Source organism: Capra hircus, chromosome 11 (assembly GCF_001704415.2).
Source record: "Capra hircus breed San Clemente chromosome 11, ASM170441v1, whole genome shotgun sequence".
In the NCBI taxonomy this organism is placed as follows: Eukaryota; Metazoa; Chordata; class Mammalia; order Artiodactyla; family Bovidae; genus Capra; species Capra hircus.
Genome location: NC_030818.1, coordinates 21161860 through 21178606, shown reverse-complemented (window position 1 = coordinate 21178606; position 16747 = coordinate 21161860). Strand labels below are relative to the sequence as shown.

Sequence of the window (16747 nt, the reverse complement as noted above, 5' to 3'; positions counted from 1 at the left end):
CCTTTGTGGTATTGGAACACGCGTTACCTATAATTAACGATGCAGATCTAGCAGTGCATGGTTATAATTGTTGCTTTTACTACCACTTGGTATTATTTTCTTAGCCCTTCCCATCTTTGCTCTCTTTTTGGCAATGTATTTCACATACGTTACATTTCTATGTGTTATAGACCCAACAATACATTACATACATATTATTTTATCCAGTTGCTCTTTAAAATCAGTTTAAAAAACCAATGAGGAAAAAATAGGCATTTACAGAGTTTTTTATAATTAAATAATTACCAGTGTTCTTTGTGTGGATTCACACTGCTATCTGGGGTTACTTGCTTTTAGCTTGAAGAACTTAAGTTAGCACTTCTTATATGGTGGGTCTGTTAGCAACAATTCTCTTAGTTTTTGTGTATATGGGAAAATCTTTACTTTGTCTTCATTTTTGAAAAACAATACCTCTATAAGTTTAACTGCTTATTTCTTCTGCCAGTTCAAACTGACTATTGAGTCCCTCTAGTAAAATTTTTATTTTAATTATCATATTTTTCAAATCCAGAGTTTCTGTTTGGTTTCTTCTACAATTCCTGTGTTTTTTAGGACACTCCTGTTGATACACACTGTCATCAGCACCACCCCCCCTTGCCACTTTGCTTTTTAAATCATACTTCCCTTTAGTTCTGTTAATAAATTCAGAATGACTGCTTTGAAATCTTTTTTGTTGTTGTTGTTAGATCTGTCTTACAGGCAATTTACCATTCCCTGTTTTTTCTCCCCCAGTGAATCTTGACATTTTAGATGTCAAAGGAGATGGGAGCCCTGTGTTTTGGGCTGATTGTGTCCCCCCACCCCCCGCCTCTGCAAGTTTCTCTAAGGAAGCAGACTCTTGCCTCTCTTACTGAATTGTAAATTTCCTGAATAGATGTTTCTTTACTTGCTATTTACTCTTAGGGCCATTTCAAGAGACTGCTAGAACTTATATAATTTTCACCAGTGTCCCTGAGGAGTAAGGAAGCATAACTTCTCATCATATCAGAAGTCCACAATCTCAATACAGTTTTTTAATTGGAACTGGAAATAAGAGTTTTATGTATTGGCCATATTTTTTATTATCTTGACCCACGTTTTATAAGGGTGATGTGAAATTTGCACAGATCATATAGGCATTATCAGAACAAGAGACCAGTGACATAGAGAATGATTGGAGCTTTAGTGTGGATAAAGACCAGAAAGCAATTCCTAAAGAGAAATAACTCCTCTGAAAGTCAGGACTTCCTTTTATTTATATTATTACTTCTTAGCCTCTAAAAAGTAAAACTTTGGAGTTTGCCCTCTAAGTGTTGCTTCCTGATTTCTTCTTTATCAACTCAAATAACTATACTTCAATTGCAAAGGCTCTTTTCCATCATAATAGTTAAAAGTTATGTCTGTAAAGAGGAAACATAACTCATAAGACCTACAGATGATTTCCATCTCTGTCCTGTTTTTAATAGATTGCTAAGAAGGCAGCCATTTCTTTTTCTTTTCTCTTTTTGTTTTTTTAATTGTGGTAAGTTTTTTTCAATGTATAAATACAATATTGTTATCTATAGGCATAATGTTGTACAGCAGATCTCTAGAACTTCTTTATCTTGTGTAAATAAGTGCTAATCAGCATGAAAATTTATACACTGATAAGCAACTCCCCATTTTCCTGGTTCCCCTGGGAACCATCATTCCATTCTTTGCTTCTATATGTTTTTTTAGATACCTCATATACGTAGAATCATGCAATAGTTGTCCTTCTGCCACTCGCTTATTTCACGTAGCATAATGTCCTCGGTGTTCATTTTTGCATTTCCTTTTCAAGACTGAATAATACTCCATTGTACATCTATTTCTTGTTTTGTATTTGGCTACTGTGAACAGTGTTGGAATGAACATGGGAGTGCTAATATCTCTTTGAATTATTGATTGCAGTATTTTTGGATAAATACCTAGAAGCAGGGTTGCTGATCCTAGGAAAGTTCTATTTTTGAATTTTTGTTGTTGTTGAGGAACCGCCATACTGTTTTCAATAGCAACTACATCATTTTGCATTCTCACTGTTAACACTGTATAAGGGTTCCAGTTTCAGCCTTTTCAGTGGAAGAGGTTCTTATTCACTTGCCACAGTGGTTTTTGGCCATAGATGGGCATTAGAATTGAAATCACTTCTCAATAAATCACCCCAGACTTACCTGGTTTTTACAAAAGCTCCACAGGTGATCTCAGTTTGTATACCTAGTTAATATCAAGTAAAATTGTTTTTTAAAAGATGTAAATATATTGTACTTGTATCATACCTTTTAAAATGTCCAGATAACTAGTTGGCCAATAGATGATATATTTATAGACATCTAGCTAATGTTTTAATGCATAAACATGTTTAATTTGATAATAAGGCAAGTTTATTTTGATAATTTTGCAGTGTTTTTTTTTTCATAGTGTTAGATCAGCCTCATCAGAGAATAGTGTAATCTGCAACTTTACAGTTTTGTTAATATTTATTATTGGTTTATATTTATTTTTTCCATATGTGTATTTTATTTTTTCTTAGATTGATTTGTTTAATATTACATTATTGAAAACCTCTGGAGAAGGGAATGGCTACTCACTCCAGTATTCTTGCCTGGAGAACTCCATGGACAGAGGAACCCAGCAGGCTGTAGTATATGGGGTTGCAAAAAGTCAGACAGGACAGAACAGCCATTGAAAACCAAGTTTAAAATATTATTTCCTTCACTGATAAGTGAGTAGTAGATAAAAAATTCTCTCAAATATTAGAAATAGAGAATAAATGCTCAAGAGGAATTCTTTTTTTGAGCATAGCTTCTTTTTACTTGGATATATATACTTTCCAAGGATTCTTGGTATTTAAATATAAAGAGCTTTTGTTTTCATTGGCTTCTTTATTCTTTCAGATTTTTAAAATTTTATGCTTAATTGTAAAAGTCACTTTTTAACATTATAGTGCTTATCTCAAGAGCTGTTCTTAGAAATGTAGCTAATTATTCCTACATATCAAAGAAGTTGAGCATTAATCACTAAAATCTTACGATTAGATGAAGAATAAGAGTCAGAGAATTACAAAATTTGAGAATAAATTTCCCTAGAACACACCCACATCCTAAAGACCAGCATCCTTTCAACAAAATGATTGACTGATTGTGCCCATACTCACTCCTGTCTGACTCTTTGCGACCCCGTGGACTGTAGCCCACCAGGCTCCTCTGTCCATGGGATTTTCCTAGCAAGAATACTGTCGTGAGTTGCTATTTCCTACTCCAGGAGATCTTCCCCATTCAGGGATCAAACCCGGCTCTCCCACATCTCCTGTGTTGGGAGGCAGATTCTTTACCTGCTCAGCCACCTAGGAGAACTCCAATGCTGAGAGCAAATACACCAAATATAGTAGGAAAAATGAGTGACTGATTTGGTCTGGAAAACAAGAAGAGCAACATGCCTGACTGAAAGCTTTTCCTTCTCTTCTGTTCACCCACTATTTACCTGCCACCCTGAATACATACTCTCTATTGTTACACTGTAGCTGCCCTCCAGTCCATTTTATTTGGTAAATTCTTAAATCATACCTTTGTTGGGAAAACTACAAATATTTTAATTCACTTTTTGTCTTTGATTCCCAGATGTATTGTAGAAACTGAAAACTTAGAAGAAAGAGTAGCTGTGGTGAGTCGAATTATTGAGATTCTACAAGTGTTCCAAGAGCTCAACAACTTCAATGGTGTCCTTGAGGTTGTCAGTGCTATGAACTCATCCCCTGTTTACAGACTAGACCACACGTTCGAGGTAGGTTTGCATAGGTGTTTTTTTTTTAATGAACTTCCATTCCCCATTCTAAGGGTCAGGATTTTAACAATTATGATCTTTAATTTTTGAGAGATACATCTATCTTTTCAGTAACAGCCAAAATGATGTAATTATCTAAATTTTTTATTTAATTGGTGTGCTGTTTTTGAATTAGGCAACCTCATTGAAATATATTCACAGGTCCTAGCCTAAGTTAGAAGAAAAAGATTTCAGCATCTGATTTATAATATAATGTATAATAAAATGCTCAGATAATTGAGGAATGGCAAGATAAACCAGATTTCTCTCACATACACACACTTTTTCTTTAAGATTTTACTAGAGTCTATGAAGATAGTCTCTTTGAAACAGTGTTATCATTCTTAGAATCAAACTGATACTGTTGTGTTTGGGCTTTTTTACTATAAGCCTGGCATTTTGGGGCAAAATCTGTGATTCCTTTTCTAAATTTATATTCCCTAAATTTTTTTTTTCTTGTAGCAAATACCAAGTCGCCAAAAGAAAATTTTAGAAGAAGCTCATGAACTAAGTGAAGATCACTATAAGAAATATTTGGCAAAACTCAGGTCTATTAATCCACCATGTGTGCCTTTCTTTGGTGAGCATTTCTTCTTAAATTTTTATCATGTTTCTAAGACAGTTTTTCATTAAGTGACTGAGTATACACATGTCTAATATACCAGCTGAAAATACTTAACAAATATTTAGCACCTGAATCCCCTTAGAATTTTTCTCTATGAGGACTTTAAGATTAACCAAATATGTACATTCTACTTTTTACTTCCATAATGGGCAACCATTCAGTATTGTATAATGTTTACTTCGGTTTTAATATTCATGAAGTTGCTCAGTCATGTCCGACTCTTTGCGACCCCACTGCCTGTAGCCTACCAGGCTTCTCGGTCCATGGGATTTTCCAGGCAAGAATACTGGAGTGAGTTACCATTTCCTTCTCCAGGAGATCTTCCCGACCCAGGGATTGAACCCAGGTCTCCCGCATTATAGGCAGACACTTTACCATCTGAGCCACCAGGGAAGTCTTTAATGTTCATAGAAGTCTTTTAGTAAACCAGACTTTTAGTAAACCAGACTTTTAGTAAACCAGACACTGCAAGGACTTCCCTGGTGGCTCAGACGGTAAAGCGTCTTGCTTACAATGCGGGAGACCTGGGTTCGATCCCTGGGTAGGGAAAATCCTCTGGAGAAGGAAATGGCAACCCACTCCAGTACTCTTGCCTGGAAAATCCCATGGACAGAGGAGCATGGTGGGCTACAGTCCACGGGGTTGCAAAGAATCGGACACGACTGAGCGACTTCACAGACACTCTGCAGAAAAGGCATGGCCATATTTACCCATATTTATAACTATGCTTCTTATATACAGTTTTTTTCACATGGCTAAAAATCATGTGCCTTAGGGCCCACACGTTCTACACATCAAAATTTTACCTACTCTTTTCCCCTCCCTCTCTTGTGCACGAGAGCTAAGTAGTGCCTTTTCTTTCTGTTAAAACTGAAACCTACTAACCATCTAAATCTTCTCCCTTCTGATAGGTTTCTCTATCTTATTCCATCAGTTATTTCCTGTATTTTATATATTCAGTATCTCTTCCACACTGGTTTCTTTTCTGTGCTGGGATGTATGCTCTGGTGATTCTTCCTCTAAATACTTACAAAAATTATGACCTCAATTACATATGTGGTGTTTAATCTTTTAATATATGGTATATTTTCTTCTAGCCTTTCCCTTACCTCTATTTGTATATTTCCTATAGAGTTTTAAGTTATACTGCATGTAACATTGTTATGTCCTGGTATTTTTTCAGTTAACATCTTTGTTCAGGCTTTCTAATAACCATTTTTGTATTTCCTTTTAATCTTTGTCCTGTACATAATATATATAGTTGTAATTGTGTGACATGTGTACATGGTTTTCTTTTTTCACTTACCATGTCCCAAATGTATGGTGTTTTATTAGTCTTCATAATTACCATTTCTCATGGCTACATGACGTTCTTTAAAGTTATTATGACAGTTTATTTAACCATTACCCTGATGTGTCCGCGTGTGTTGTATCTATCTTTTTTGCTTTCCTAAATAATGTTATAATAAATATCTTCATACTTATGCCTATTTTATGGATTTGAGAATATTTTCTTGAGCTGTAAAGCCAATCTAGCTAGATAATTTATATCTAGCTGGATATTTCTTGAGCTAGATATTTTTACCAATCTGCCTTTTGGTTTTTATTCTTTGAAATACAGCATTTTTTAAATTCTATAATCTGTTCATTTTCCCCCTTATGATTTCTATTGTTTCTAACCTTAGGAAGTTCTTCCAGTTTAGAAATTAATATTCAGTCATATTTTCTCGTAGCTTTATGACTTGACCTATAAAATTATATTTAACTGTTTAATCAAGTTAAAATCTCTTTTAGATATCATGAAATACTCAAATTTATTTCTCCACCAATTCTTTATTTGTTGACCCTAGTTTATTGAATAAGTTTTCATTATTCCCATTGACATATTGTACCCCCTTCTTTAAAAAATAATATTCCCCATTAAATTCTTTTTATATTATTTTAATTTTATTGAAGTAGAGCTGATTTACAGTGCCATGTTAGTTTCAGGTATACAGCAAAGTGATTCAGTTATATACATACACATATACTCATGCTTTTCTAGATCCTTTTCTCACATAGGTTTTCACAGAATATTAAGTAGAGTTCCCTGTGCTATACAATAGGTCCTTGTTGCTTATCTATCGTATATAGTAATGTGTACATGTTCATCCCAAGCTCTTGATTTATCCCTCCCTCCAGCATTTCCCCTTTGATAACCCATAAGTTTGTTTTCAATATCTGTATGTGTTTCTGTTTTGTCAATAAGTTCATTTGTATCTTTTTTAAAATTAGGTTCCACATATGAATGATATCATATGATACTTGTCATTCTCTGTCCGACTTATTTCACTTAGTACGATAATCTCTAGGTCCATCCCATTAACTTCTTATCCTTGTGCCCCAGTCTTAATGACTGGCACTTTATAATCAATGATTCTCAGCCAAGGCAGTTTTTGCCCTCCAAGGAACATTTAGCAGTGTCTAGAGACATTTTTTTTCATTGTTCAATATAGTCAGGAATATTGCTAACATTCTTCAGTGCACAGGACAGCCCTCCACAACAAGAAATAGCCAGTTTAAAAGGTCAGTAGTACCAAGGATAAGAAATCCTGCTTTAAGGAATTCCTTGGCAATCCAGTGGTTAGGATTGGAGCTCTCACTGCCAGGGCCCCAGGGTTTGATCCCTGGTGGAAGAACTAAGATCTCAGAAGCCAAAGTAGCAGGGCCAAAAAAACCCAAAAATTCTGCTTTATATTTAAAATATTGTCATATATGATAAAGTTGGCTTGTCTTTGTTTCTTCTTCAGTATTTTCTTTGCCAGTTTTGTCTCTTCATTTTTCCAAATGAACTTGGGAATGAGGGGGTGATTCCCCAAAATACAGGTGGAATGATCTCTCAATTAATTTGGAAAGGATGTACATATATGATGTTTAGTTTTTTCCTTAGGTATTTTTAATTGTGAATGGTATTTATTTTTTAATAGTCAATTTCCCTTAATTCCAGGAATTATTCATTTCAGGGGATTTTCTAAATATTTACTCATATCTAGAATAATAATAGTGGCTCTTCCTTTGATCTTATTTCTGTGTTAAGCCTTATAGCATTAATAACTTTCCAAACAAACAAAGGTTAAATGATAATAAAAATAAGGAGTTCTGTTTTAATCTCCATTTCAGCAGGGATAGATATAATTTTGCTGTTTGCTTGATTCGATGCTGTTTACTGTGTTTAGAAAATTTCTCTTTATAGTTTTCTACTGTGTTTTTATTGGCAATATACATTTACTGTTTTAAGTAATTTTCTGTCTGAGAGCAAGTGATTTTTCTTGTTTAACAAATTAAAATTACAGGTTTGCTAATACTGAAACTTTCTGTTTACTAACCTGTTAAATATACAAATGAATTCTATGCATTATCATTTTATTTAGAATTTTTGCATCCATCTTTGTAAATGAGATTGCTCTGTGGTTTCTCTTCTTGTACTATATTTATCAGCTTGTGTTGTTATGGTTATATTTACTTTGTAACAAAGGTTTAGTTGCTTTCCATATTATTTTATTCCAGGATGTCATAAAATGATCTAGCCTTTAAATTTTGAAATATTCCAACAGAAAAACCATCGGGGCCTAGAATCTTTTGTATCATGTAATTCTATAATAACATTTTCATTTCTTCCCTAATTTTCTTTCTGTTTCAGTTCTGGTTTTTTTTGCTACACAGTTGTCTCATTTAGGTATTTTAAAGTACTAGCATTCTGTCTATTAAAATGAAACTTTTGAATTTGCTCCTATTTGCAATATATTTTTCCTTTTCTATTTTTACTGTTTTACATACTGAGTTTTTCTTCAAAACAAAGCTGAAACATAATTATTCTCCCTGATTTTATAGTTTTATGTCATTTATGACTTTTAATCATTATTAATTTATTCTGTCTTCTAAGGATTTTTCCCCATAAATTCTTGATAAAATTGTTGAGTTCATTTATTTTCTCTTCCTGATAAAACAGTGAAGTCTATGCATTTACTTTTAAGTGTGGTAACTGGTGCCAGTTCATAAACAAAGGAACCTAAGAAGGACCTTAGGTCTGATGTTCATTTCATTCAACCTGTCTACAAATGTTTCTTGAGTATCTAAGTATCAGGAACTATGTCAGGTGCTCAGAAAAGAATGAAATATACGTAGTCATTCAGTACACTTGCTGAACTGATAGTCATGCTACTCGTGATATCCTGTGGTCCCTGTTACTAGATTTTTCCCTTCTATTAAGAGGGTCAAGGGGAGTATCTACCTGACACTTGCTTTCTTTACCATCTTATCAGAATTGTTACTCATGTTTTTTTGGGCTAGCACTGCACTATTTACAGAATGATAAAAATCGGGCAGTTTCTCCTTCCAAGGTTACGCCAGGCTACGGGTCTACATCCCAATTTTTCTCCATACACTAAAAGGTTCTACTCACAGATAGAATGCATATATATGGGCAGCCTAACATTTCCTTTCAGGTAATAGGATGTGCGGTAGATTCCTACCTCAACCAAGTCTCACCTCTCTAAACAGAACTCCAAGCCCATAGTCTTGGCTCTGCTCTTTCCTTTTACACAGCCTTAATTTTGTGTCCTACCCCTGTTTCTGGTCAGTTTGCTTCATCTCCACTCTTGCTTTCCTGCCATTTTAGAATTGACTGTATGTCTCTTGTGTCCTGCTTTAGTTTGCAAATGCTTTCATTTCTGTTCTGAAATAATATGCTGCTTTTATTCATTCAGAAACATCAGTTGAATGCCTGTATGTGCGAGAACCAGGACTAGGTGTTGAGAATAGAAGGACAAGTAAAACATAGTCCTGTCCTCAATAAGCTCCCTTGAAAGAGCAGGAAAATAAGTTACAGTGCTGTGTAGTAAATATACCACTTTGTTGTAGAAACATGTAAGTCAGAGCATCAACAAAGTGTTGTGGGAACCCTGCTGCTGCTGCTGCTGCCAAGTCGCTTCAGTCGTGTCTGACTCTGTGCGACCCCATAGACGGCAGCCCACCAGGCTCCCCCGTCCCTGGGATTCTCCGGGGCAAGAATACTGGAGTGGGTTGCCATTTCCTTCTCCAATGCATGAAAGTGAAAGTGAAGTCGCTCAGTCGTGTCTGACTCTTAGCCACCCCATGGACTGCAGCCCACCAGGCTCCTCCATCCATGGGATTTTCCAGGCAAGAGTACTGGAGTGGGGTGCCATTGCCTTCTCCGGTGGGAACCCTGAGCAGCCACTTTTTCCCCAGAAACCTCACCGCCTTCATTATTTGTCATAATGCTCTGCTTTTCCTCTCCCTACAACAGCCGACTTCAGAGCACTTATGTAAAATGATTTTTTTTTAATTAAGCCTTAACAGTTTATAATATTCAGGTCATATATATATGTGCAGTACATTTTCTATCATATGTGTGTGTGTGTGTGTGTATATATATATAAACAAACATGCCTGCTTAAACATTTTTTACTGATAGTTTATGATCAACGAAATTTGAACACCCTGTCTTTAATCATTTGTTCTCCTTTTAACTAGCAATTTATTCGTCATAAAATAATTTCCAAATTTTATTCTGAACTCTCTCAAAATGCTACTTGTAACATTTTCACAACTTAATTCAAGTATACTTTTAACACCTACAATATCCTATAACTTCTTATCCGCATGTTCCCCAGGTCAGTCATTATACCATCACCCAGTCAGACCCTCAAACACAAAGTTGAGAGTCTTCGTTCTCACTGTGCCAACCTCTGCCCAAACCAGTTAACCAGTTCTTTTGAACTCTACCTTTTAAATATTTATGCACACCACTCTATGCCTGTGGACCCTCATCATCTCACCGAGGACTACTGAGCTTCCTGCTTCTAGTCTTAACTCCTTCTTAACTCCAGAGAAATCGTTCTAGAATGTGAAGATGCTATAATCTCCTAATTACCTAGTGGATAAAGTCTAAGCTCTTTAATTTAAAAAAAAGGGGGGAGCACTTCCTGACCCACAAACTCTTCACAATCGGGCCATCAATTTGTGGCCAGTGTGGAATATGGAACGTTGATTTTGGCTGTCATTAATCATGTGTACTGTCATGGACGTTTGTCAGACTGAACGTTGTGCTAAGTGGATCGTGCAGCTTAGTGCAGTGTGTGCTAACTCACTTCGGTCGTGTCCAACTCTGTGACCCCATGGACTGTAGCCCGCCAGGCTCCTCTGTCCATGGGATTCTCCAGGCAAGAATACTGGAGTGACTTAGTGTAAAGGAGAATATAACTGACTGCAAGTAAAGGAGTCAGTGATAGGAGATAGGAAAAATAGAAGAGCCTGGACTTATTAGAACACATGGTCGTGCTGAGAAATAGCCAAGTAACCAATACACTTAGTAACTGAATACTTTGTAGAACCAGACAAGCACTGATATCTATCATATTTCATTATTGCTAACTTGTTCACTATTGGTTTTGAGTCATTTAATCTTTCGAAGAAGATAGCCAAAAATTCTAGTATTTAAAAGTTTTGCTTCAGGAATTCACTGGTGGTCCAGTGGTTAGGACTCTGCTGCACTCACAGCGAAGGACCTGGGTTCTACCCCTGGTCAGGGAACTAGAATCCCACAAGCCATGCAGTTCCTCTACCACAAACTCATTTAGAACCACTAATCTCTGATTAGAAGGAAAGTGCCTGTTCCTTTGTTCATTCTCATCCAGTACATAACGTATAGTGCGGAGAAGGGATTAGAACTACCAACCGCCTGTCTATGCCTGTCCTCATTTCCGGCCCCTCTGACTCCACCCCACACACCAAACTCCTAAAGTCTAGCCAATTCTAAGTATGCCAGCTTCACTATAGACCAATGGCTTCAAACATATGGCTGCTTTGCTTAGAACACCCTGCTATCTTACTCTACATATTAAGCTTCTGTTCATTTTTTGAGACTTACTTTAAATATATTTTAATCCATGATGCCTTTCTCTCTCCCAAAAGCTCAAGGCAGAGTTCGGCACACCTTGTTTGTGCTCTCATAGTATCTTATGCATTAGTACTAATTAATATAGCACTTACCAAATCGTACTGTAGTAGCCCACATTCAAAGCTGTGAACTCCTTGAGGGAGGAACTGTGTATCTTGTTCATCTTTGTGTCTGCAGTACCTAAAGCAGTGCTTGGCATACAGCAGAGACTCAGTACATGTGTACTGAGTGAATGAACTCATATTCACACACTTTTTTCCCCCCACGCATCATAGTCAGTACTTGAGAGGAAAAGGCAGACAAAAGAGGATAGGGAAAGAATAGCAGCAACAGCAGCAACAATCACAACCATAGATAATTAAGCATCTACTTTTGTCAGGTCCTATTCTAAGTCTGTAGATAAATTAACTCATAATGTCTCACACAACAACCCTGCTATCCTCATTTACCAGATGAGTAAACCAAGGCACACAGAGGTTAAGCAACTTGTACAAGATCACAGAAATAGAAAGCAGCAGAGCTGGCTCCAGAACCTTTATTCTAGAACAGAAAGGAACTAAAAAGCCTGCTTTTCTGTTCATTCTCCTCCTCATCCATTGCACAGCCTGCAGTGATGCAGAAACAGGAACTCTACCTGGTTACCATAATTCTAGAAATACTGAAGGCCAGAATATAAATTATGTGCAGTCCTGTACTTGATAGGATTGCAGATCATTTCACATTTTCATGAGTAAGCCTATCCAAACAGTACCACCTCAGAATTACAAATCCTAATAACCTCTTGAGGGCCCCAAGAGATAATATGCAGAAAATATGATCCTCTGAATTTAACATATTCCTCTTTTGCCAAAAATATGTGTCAAATGATGGCGTATTCTTAAAGTTCCATTAACAAAACCATGACATGTGTCAAATAACATTATGGTTGGGAGATGGAAAATTGATTATTATTCTTATAAATCTATTAATTTTCTTAAACTTGGTCTCCCTTTCTCTTGATATTTACTTAGCCTGTTCTTTTTCATAGAGTGGAAATTTGTGCTTTAATTCTTCAGTTATGATGGTTGAGATGGTACAGTGTAATATAATTACTGAAAAAGAAAAAAACTAGCCTTTTCCATTTTTATCCTTGAAATAACTTCATTATATCTTCCAGGTATTTATCTCACTAATATCTTGAAAACAGAAGAAGGCAACCCTGAGGTCCTAAAACGGCATGGAAAAGAGCTTATAAACTTTAGCAAAAGGAGGAAAGTAGCAGAAATAACAGGCGAGATCCAGCAGTACCAAAATCAGCCTTACTGTTTACGAGTAGAGTCAGATATCAAAGTAAGTTGAATTCTTTGAGGATACTTATTTCTGATTAAGTTTATAACCACCTGATATGAGTCAGGTTTATTTCATAGAAGAGAAAAAGGAAAATAAAACTTTAATTCCAGTTTTCTTGTGTTAAAATGTTTTAAGTTATTTTCATGACTTTTAAACTGAATTTAAATTATTTAACAATAATAATTCTTTGTATTTATTTTAGAGGTTTTTTGAAAACTTGAATCCAATGGGAAATAGCATGGAAAAAGAATTTACGGATTATCTTTTCAACAAATCCCTAGAAATAGAACCACGAAACCCTAAGCCTCTTCCAAGATTTGTAAGCATTCATATTATTTCCTTTATATTTAAATTTTTTTTGCAGTTGTTACCTACATCTATCTGGTGGTTTATAGTTTTCTATAAAGGCATTCAGGGAGGAAGTGCACGTGTAATGGATAAAAATAATGAATAAGTCCTTAATGAATACACTCAGGATTAGTCCACTTAGTTCCAAGTAAATGAACACTAACATTAATGTGAATAAAATCCTAACACAGTAGATGAAGAAGTTGGGCAAATGTACAAGTTTTTGTTTTGTTTTGACAAAGAAAAATGTTATTCATTATTTATTTTAAGGGCAGGAAATTTGACTGATTTATATCGATTCACTTATAGTAAATATATGTACTTACAACTTTTTTGAAAGTAATGACATGAGAATTTTAACTATAAATCATTAGCTGTAAAAATAACAGGTTTGGCAAAAGATACTTTCTGGAGGGGGAAACAAAATTTCCATTCTTTCCTATTACTTGTAAGTGCCTGACCAAATTTATGTCCAGTGTCATCATTTCACTGTTCTGAATATAATCTCTCTTATTCATAAGAAAGTCAGGAATCAAGAAGTAAACATAAATGGTTTCTAAGTAACCAAGATAAATTTCATACTGTCTGTGAACTAAAGCTTAATGAAGCTACTCTATAAGAAAATTTCTCAAGGACTAAAACAATTTCAAAAGACAGATTAAAAACAGAAAATTGAAAACAGCTATATAGTCTACTCCAGTGAAATACACTGACATCATTGAGAAACAATCACTCTAAGAAAAAAAAATGTCATAAAACTAGCATAAACAGGTGAGAACTCAAGCAATTTAATGCATTTATAAATAGTATTTACAAAATGCATTTATAAATAATCCTGATGGCATCACTGTATTACCACATAGTAAGGTATCTGAATGCAGAGTTCCAGAGAATAGTAAGGAGAGATAAGAAAGCCTTCCTCAGCGATCAGGGCAAAGAAATAGAGGAAAACAACAGAATGGGAAAGACTAGAGATCTCTTCAAGAAAATTAGAGATACCAAGGGAACATTTCATACAAAGATGGGCTCAATAAAGGACAGAAATGGTATGGACCTAACAGAAGCAGAAGATATTAAGAGGTGGCAGGAATACAAAGAAGAACTGTAGGTACAAAAAAGATCTTCATGACCCAGATAATCACGATGCTGTGAGCACTCACCTAGAGCCAGACGTCCTGGAATGTGAAGTCAAGTGGACCTTAGAAAGCATCACTACGAACAAAGCTAGTGGAGGTGATGGAACTCCATTTCAGCTGTTTCAAATCCTGAAAGATGTTGCTGTGAAAGTGCTGTACTCAGTATGCCAGCAAATTGGGAAAACTCAGCAGTGGCCACAGGACTGGAAAAGGTCAGTTTTCATTCCAATCCCAAGAAAGACAATGCCAAAGAATGCTCAAACTACTGCACTGTAGCACTCATCTCACATGCTAGTAAAGTAATGCTCAAAATTCTCCAAGCCAGGCTTCAGCAGTACGTGAACCGTGAACTTCCAGATGTTCCAGCTGGTTTTAGAAAAGGCAGAGGAACCAGAGATCAAATTGCCAACATCCGCTGGATCATTGAAAAAGCAAGAGAGTTCCAGAAAAACATCTATTTCTGCTTTCTTGACTATGCCAAAGCCTTTGACTGTGTGGATCACAATAAACTGTGGAAAATTCTTTAAGAGATGGGCATACCAGACCACCTGACCTGCCTCTTGAGAAACTTATATGCAGGTCAGGAAGCAACAGTTAAAACTGGACATGGAACAACAGACTGGTTGCAAATCATGAGAAATGCTGGGCTGGAAGAAGCACAAGCTGGAATCAAGATTGCCAGGGAAAATAACAATAACCTCAGATATGCAGATGACACCACCTTCATGGCCGAAAGTGAAGAGGAACTAAAAAGCCTCTTGATGAAAGTGAAAGAGGAGAGTGAAAAAGTTGGCTTAAAGCTCAACATTCAGAAAACTAAGATCATGGCATCTGGTCCCATCACTTCATGGCAAATAGATAGGGCAACAGTGGAAACAATGTCGGACTTTATTTTGGGGGGCTCCAAAATCACTGCAGATGGTGATCGCAGCCATGAAATTAAAAGATGCTTACTCCTTGGAAGGAAAGTTATGACCAACCTAGATAGCATATTGGAAAGTAGAGATATTACTTTGCCAACAAAGGTCTGTCTAGTCAAGGCTCTGGTTTTTCCAGTGGTCATGTATGGATGTGAGAGTTGGACTGTGAAGAAAGCTGAGCTCCAAAGAATTGATGCTTTTGAACTGTGGTGTTGGAGAAGACTGTTGAGAGTCCCTTGGACTGCAAGGAGATCCAGCGAGTCCATCCTAAAGGAGATCAGTCCTGGGTGTTCATAGGAAGGACTGATGCGAAAGCTGAAACTCCAATACTTTGGCCACCTCATGTGAAAAGTTGACTCATTGGAAAAGACCCTGATGCTGGGAGGGATTGGGGGCAGGAGGAAAAGGGGACAACAGAGGATGAGATGGCTGGATAGCATCACCGACTCGATGGACATGAGTTTGAGTGAACTCTGAGAGTTGGTGATGGACAGGGAAGCCTGGCATGCTGTGATTCATGGGGTCACAAAGAGTTGGACACAACTGAGTGACTGAACTGAACTGAACTGAAGGTATCATAGTTCAAACCAATGGTCTGGCTTTCCTCCCAAGATTAAATTAGTTTTGCACAGTCCATTTTAAAAGCCAGAGAAATGTTCACTGTAGCTTAGAAAGATTTCCATCGGAAATATTGAAATAACAAATACTCTGGTATTTATAGGATTAAAATTCAGTTATTTAAAGAAATTCATTCCCTACTAATTTAGATAGCCATGGCTTTATGGAAATGGGGTGTTAACTCTTTAACTTGGATACTTTGATTTGAATCAGTATTAGTGGTTTATGGTTTTTCTGGATATTAATCGAATTCTACCAGGCATTTATAGAAAAACCTTCTTTTCCATTAACGGTGTTGTAAGTATTGTGTTTCCTTTGATATATCTACAGCCAAAAAAATACAACTATCCCCTAAAATCTCCTGGTGTTCGTCCATCAAACCCAAGACCAGGTACTATGAGACATCCCACACCTCTGCAGCAAGAGCCAAGGAAAATTAGTTATAGCAGGATCCCTGAAAGTGAAACAGAAAGTACAGCATCTGCACCAAATTCTCCAAGAACACCGTTAACACCTCCTCCTGCTTCTGGTGCTTCTAGTACCACAGATGTTTGCAGCGTATTTGATTCTGATCATTCAAGCCCTTTTCACTCAAGTAGGTGTTCACGTTTTAAGTGCTTTAAGTAACTGTTCGTGTTATATGTACTACAGGTAAAAAAGAACCTGTGTGTGTGTATATATATATATTTTTTGTTTGGTTGTTAATTTGTAGATAAACCACATATCATTTCCAAATATATTATTATAAAAGTATAAAGTAAATTAGAACAGCCCTCTTTAAATGTATTACACTTTACTGATAGGCCTGGTGAATTAATTGGTAATTGAAATTTCATTTGAGCATTTGTTTTCAATTGGCAAGTTTTAAAATGCCTCTCTGACTTCTAGAGGAAAGGAAGATAACTGCTAAAACTGCATGGACTAATCAATCTGATGCTTTAAATGTTTCCTCCAA

General features: G+C 36.2%; 1 protein-coding gene across 2 annotated transcripts in view; it reads left to right on the top strand.

Annotated features, from left to right (window-relative positions):
• SOS1 (SOS Ras/Rac guanine nucleotide exchange factor 1) overlaps positions 1 to 16747 on the top strand; it is a 130804-nt gene that overhangs the window by 101525 nt on the left and 12532 nt on the right. For both annotated transcript variants that reach the window (XM_018055149.1, XM_018055148.1), the window contains exons 16-20: positions 3657 to 3819; positions 4321 to 4438; positions 12598 to 12770; positions 12973 to 13089; positions 16123 to 16387. In XM_018055149.1, the coding sequence (XP_017910638.1) occupies positions 3657 to 3819; positions 4321 to 4438; positions 12598 to 12770; positions 12973 to 13089; positions 16123 to 16387 (836 nt within the window). The remainder of the gene's footprint in view (positions 1 to 3656; positions 3820 to 4320; positions 4439 to 12597; positions 12771 to 12972; positions 13090 to 16122; positions 16388 to 16747) is intronic.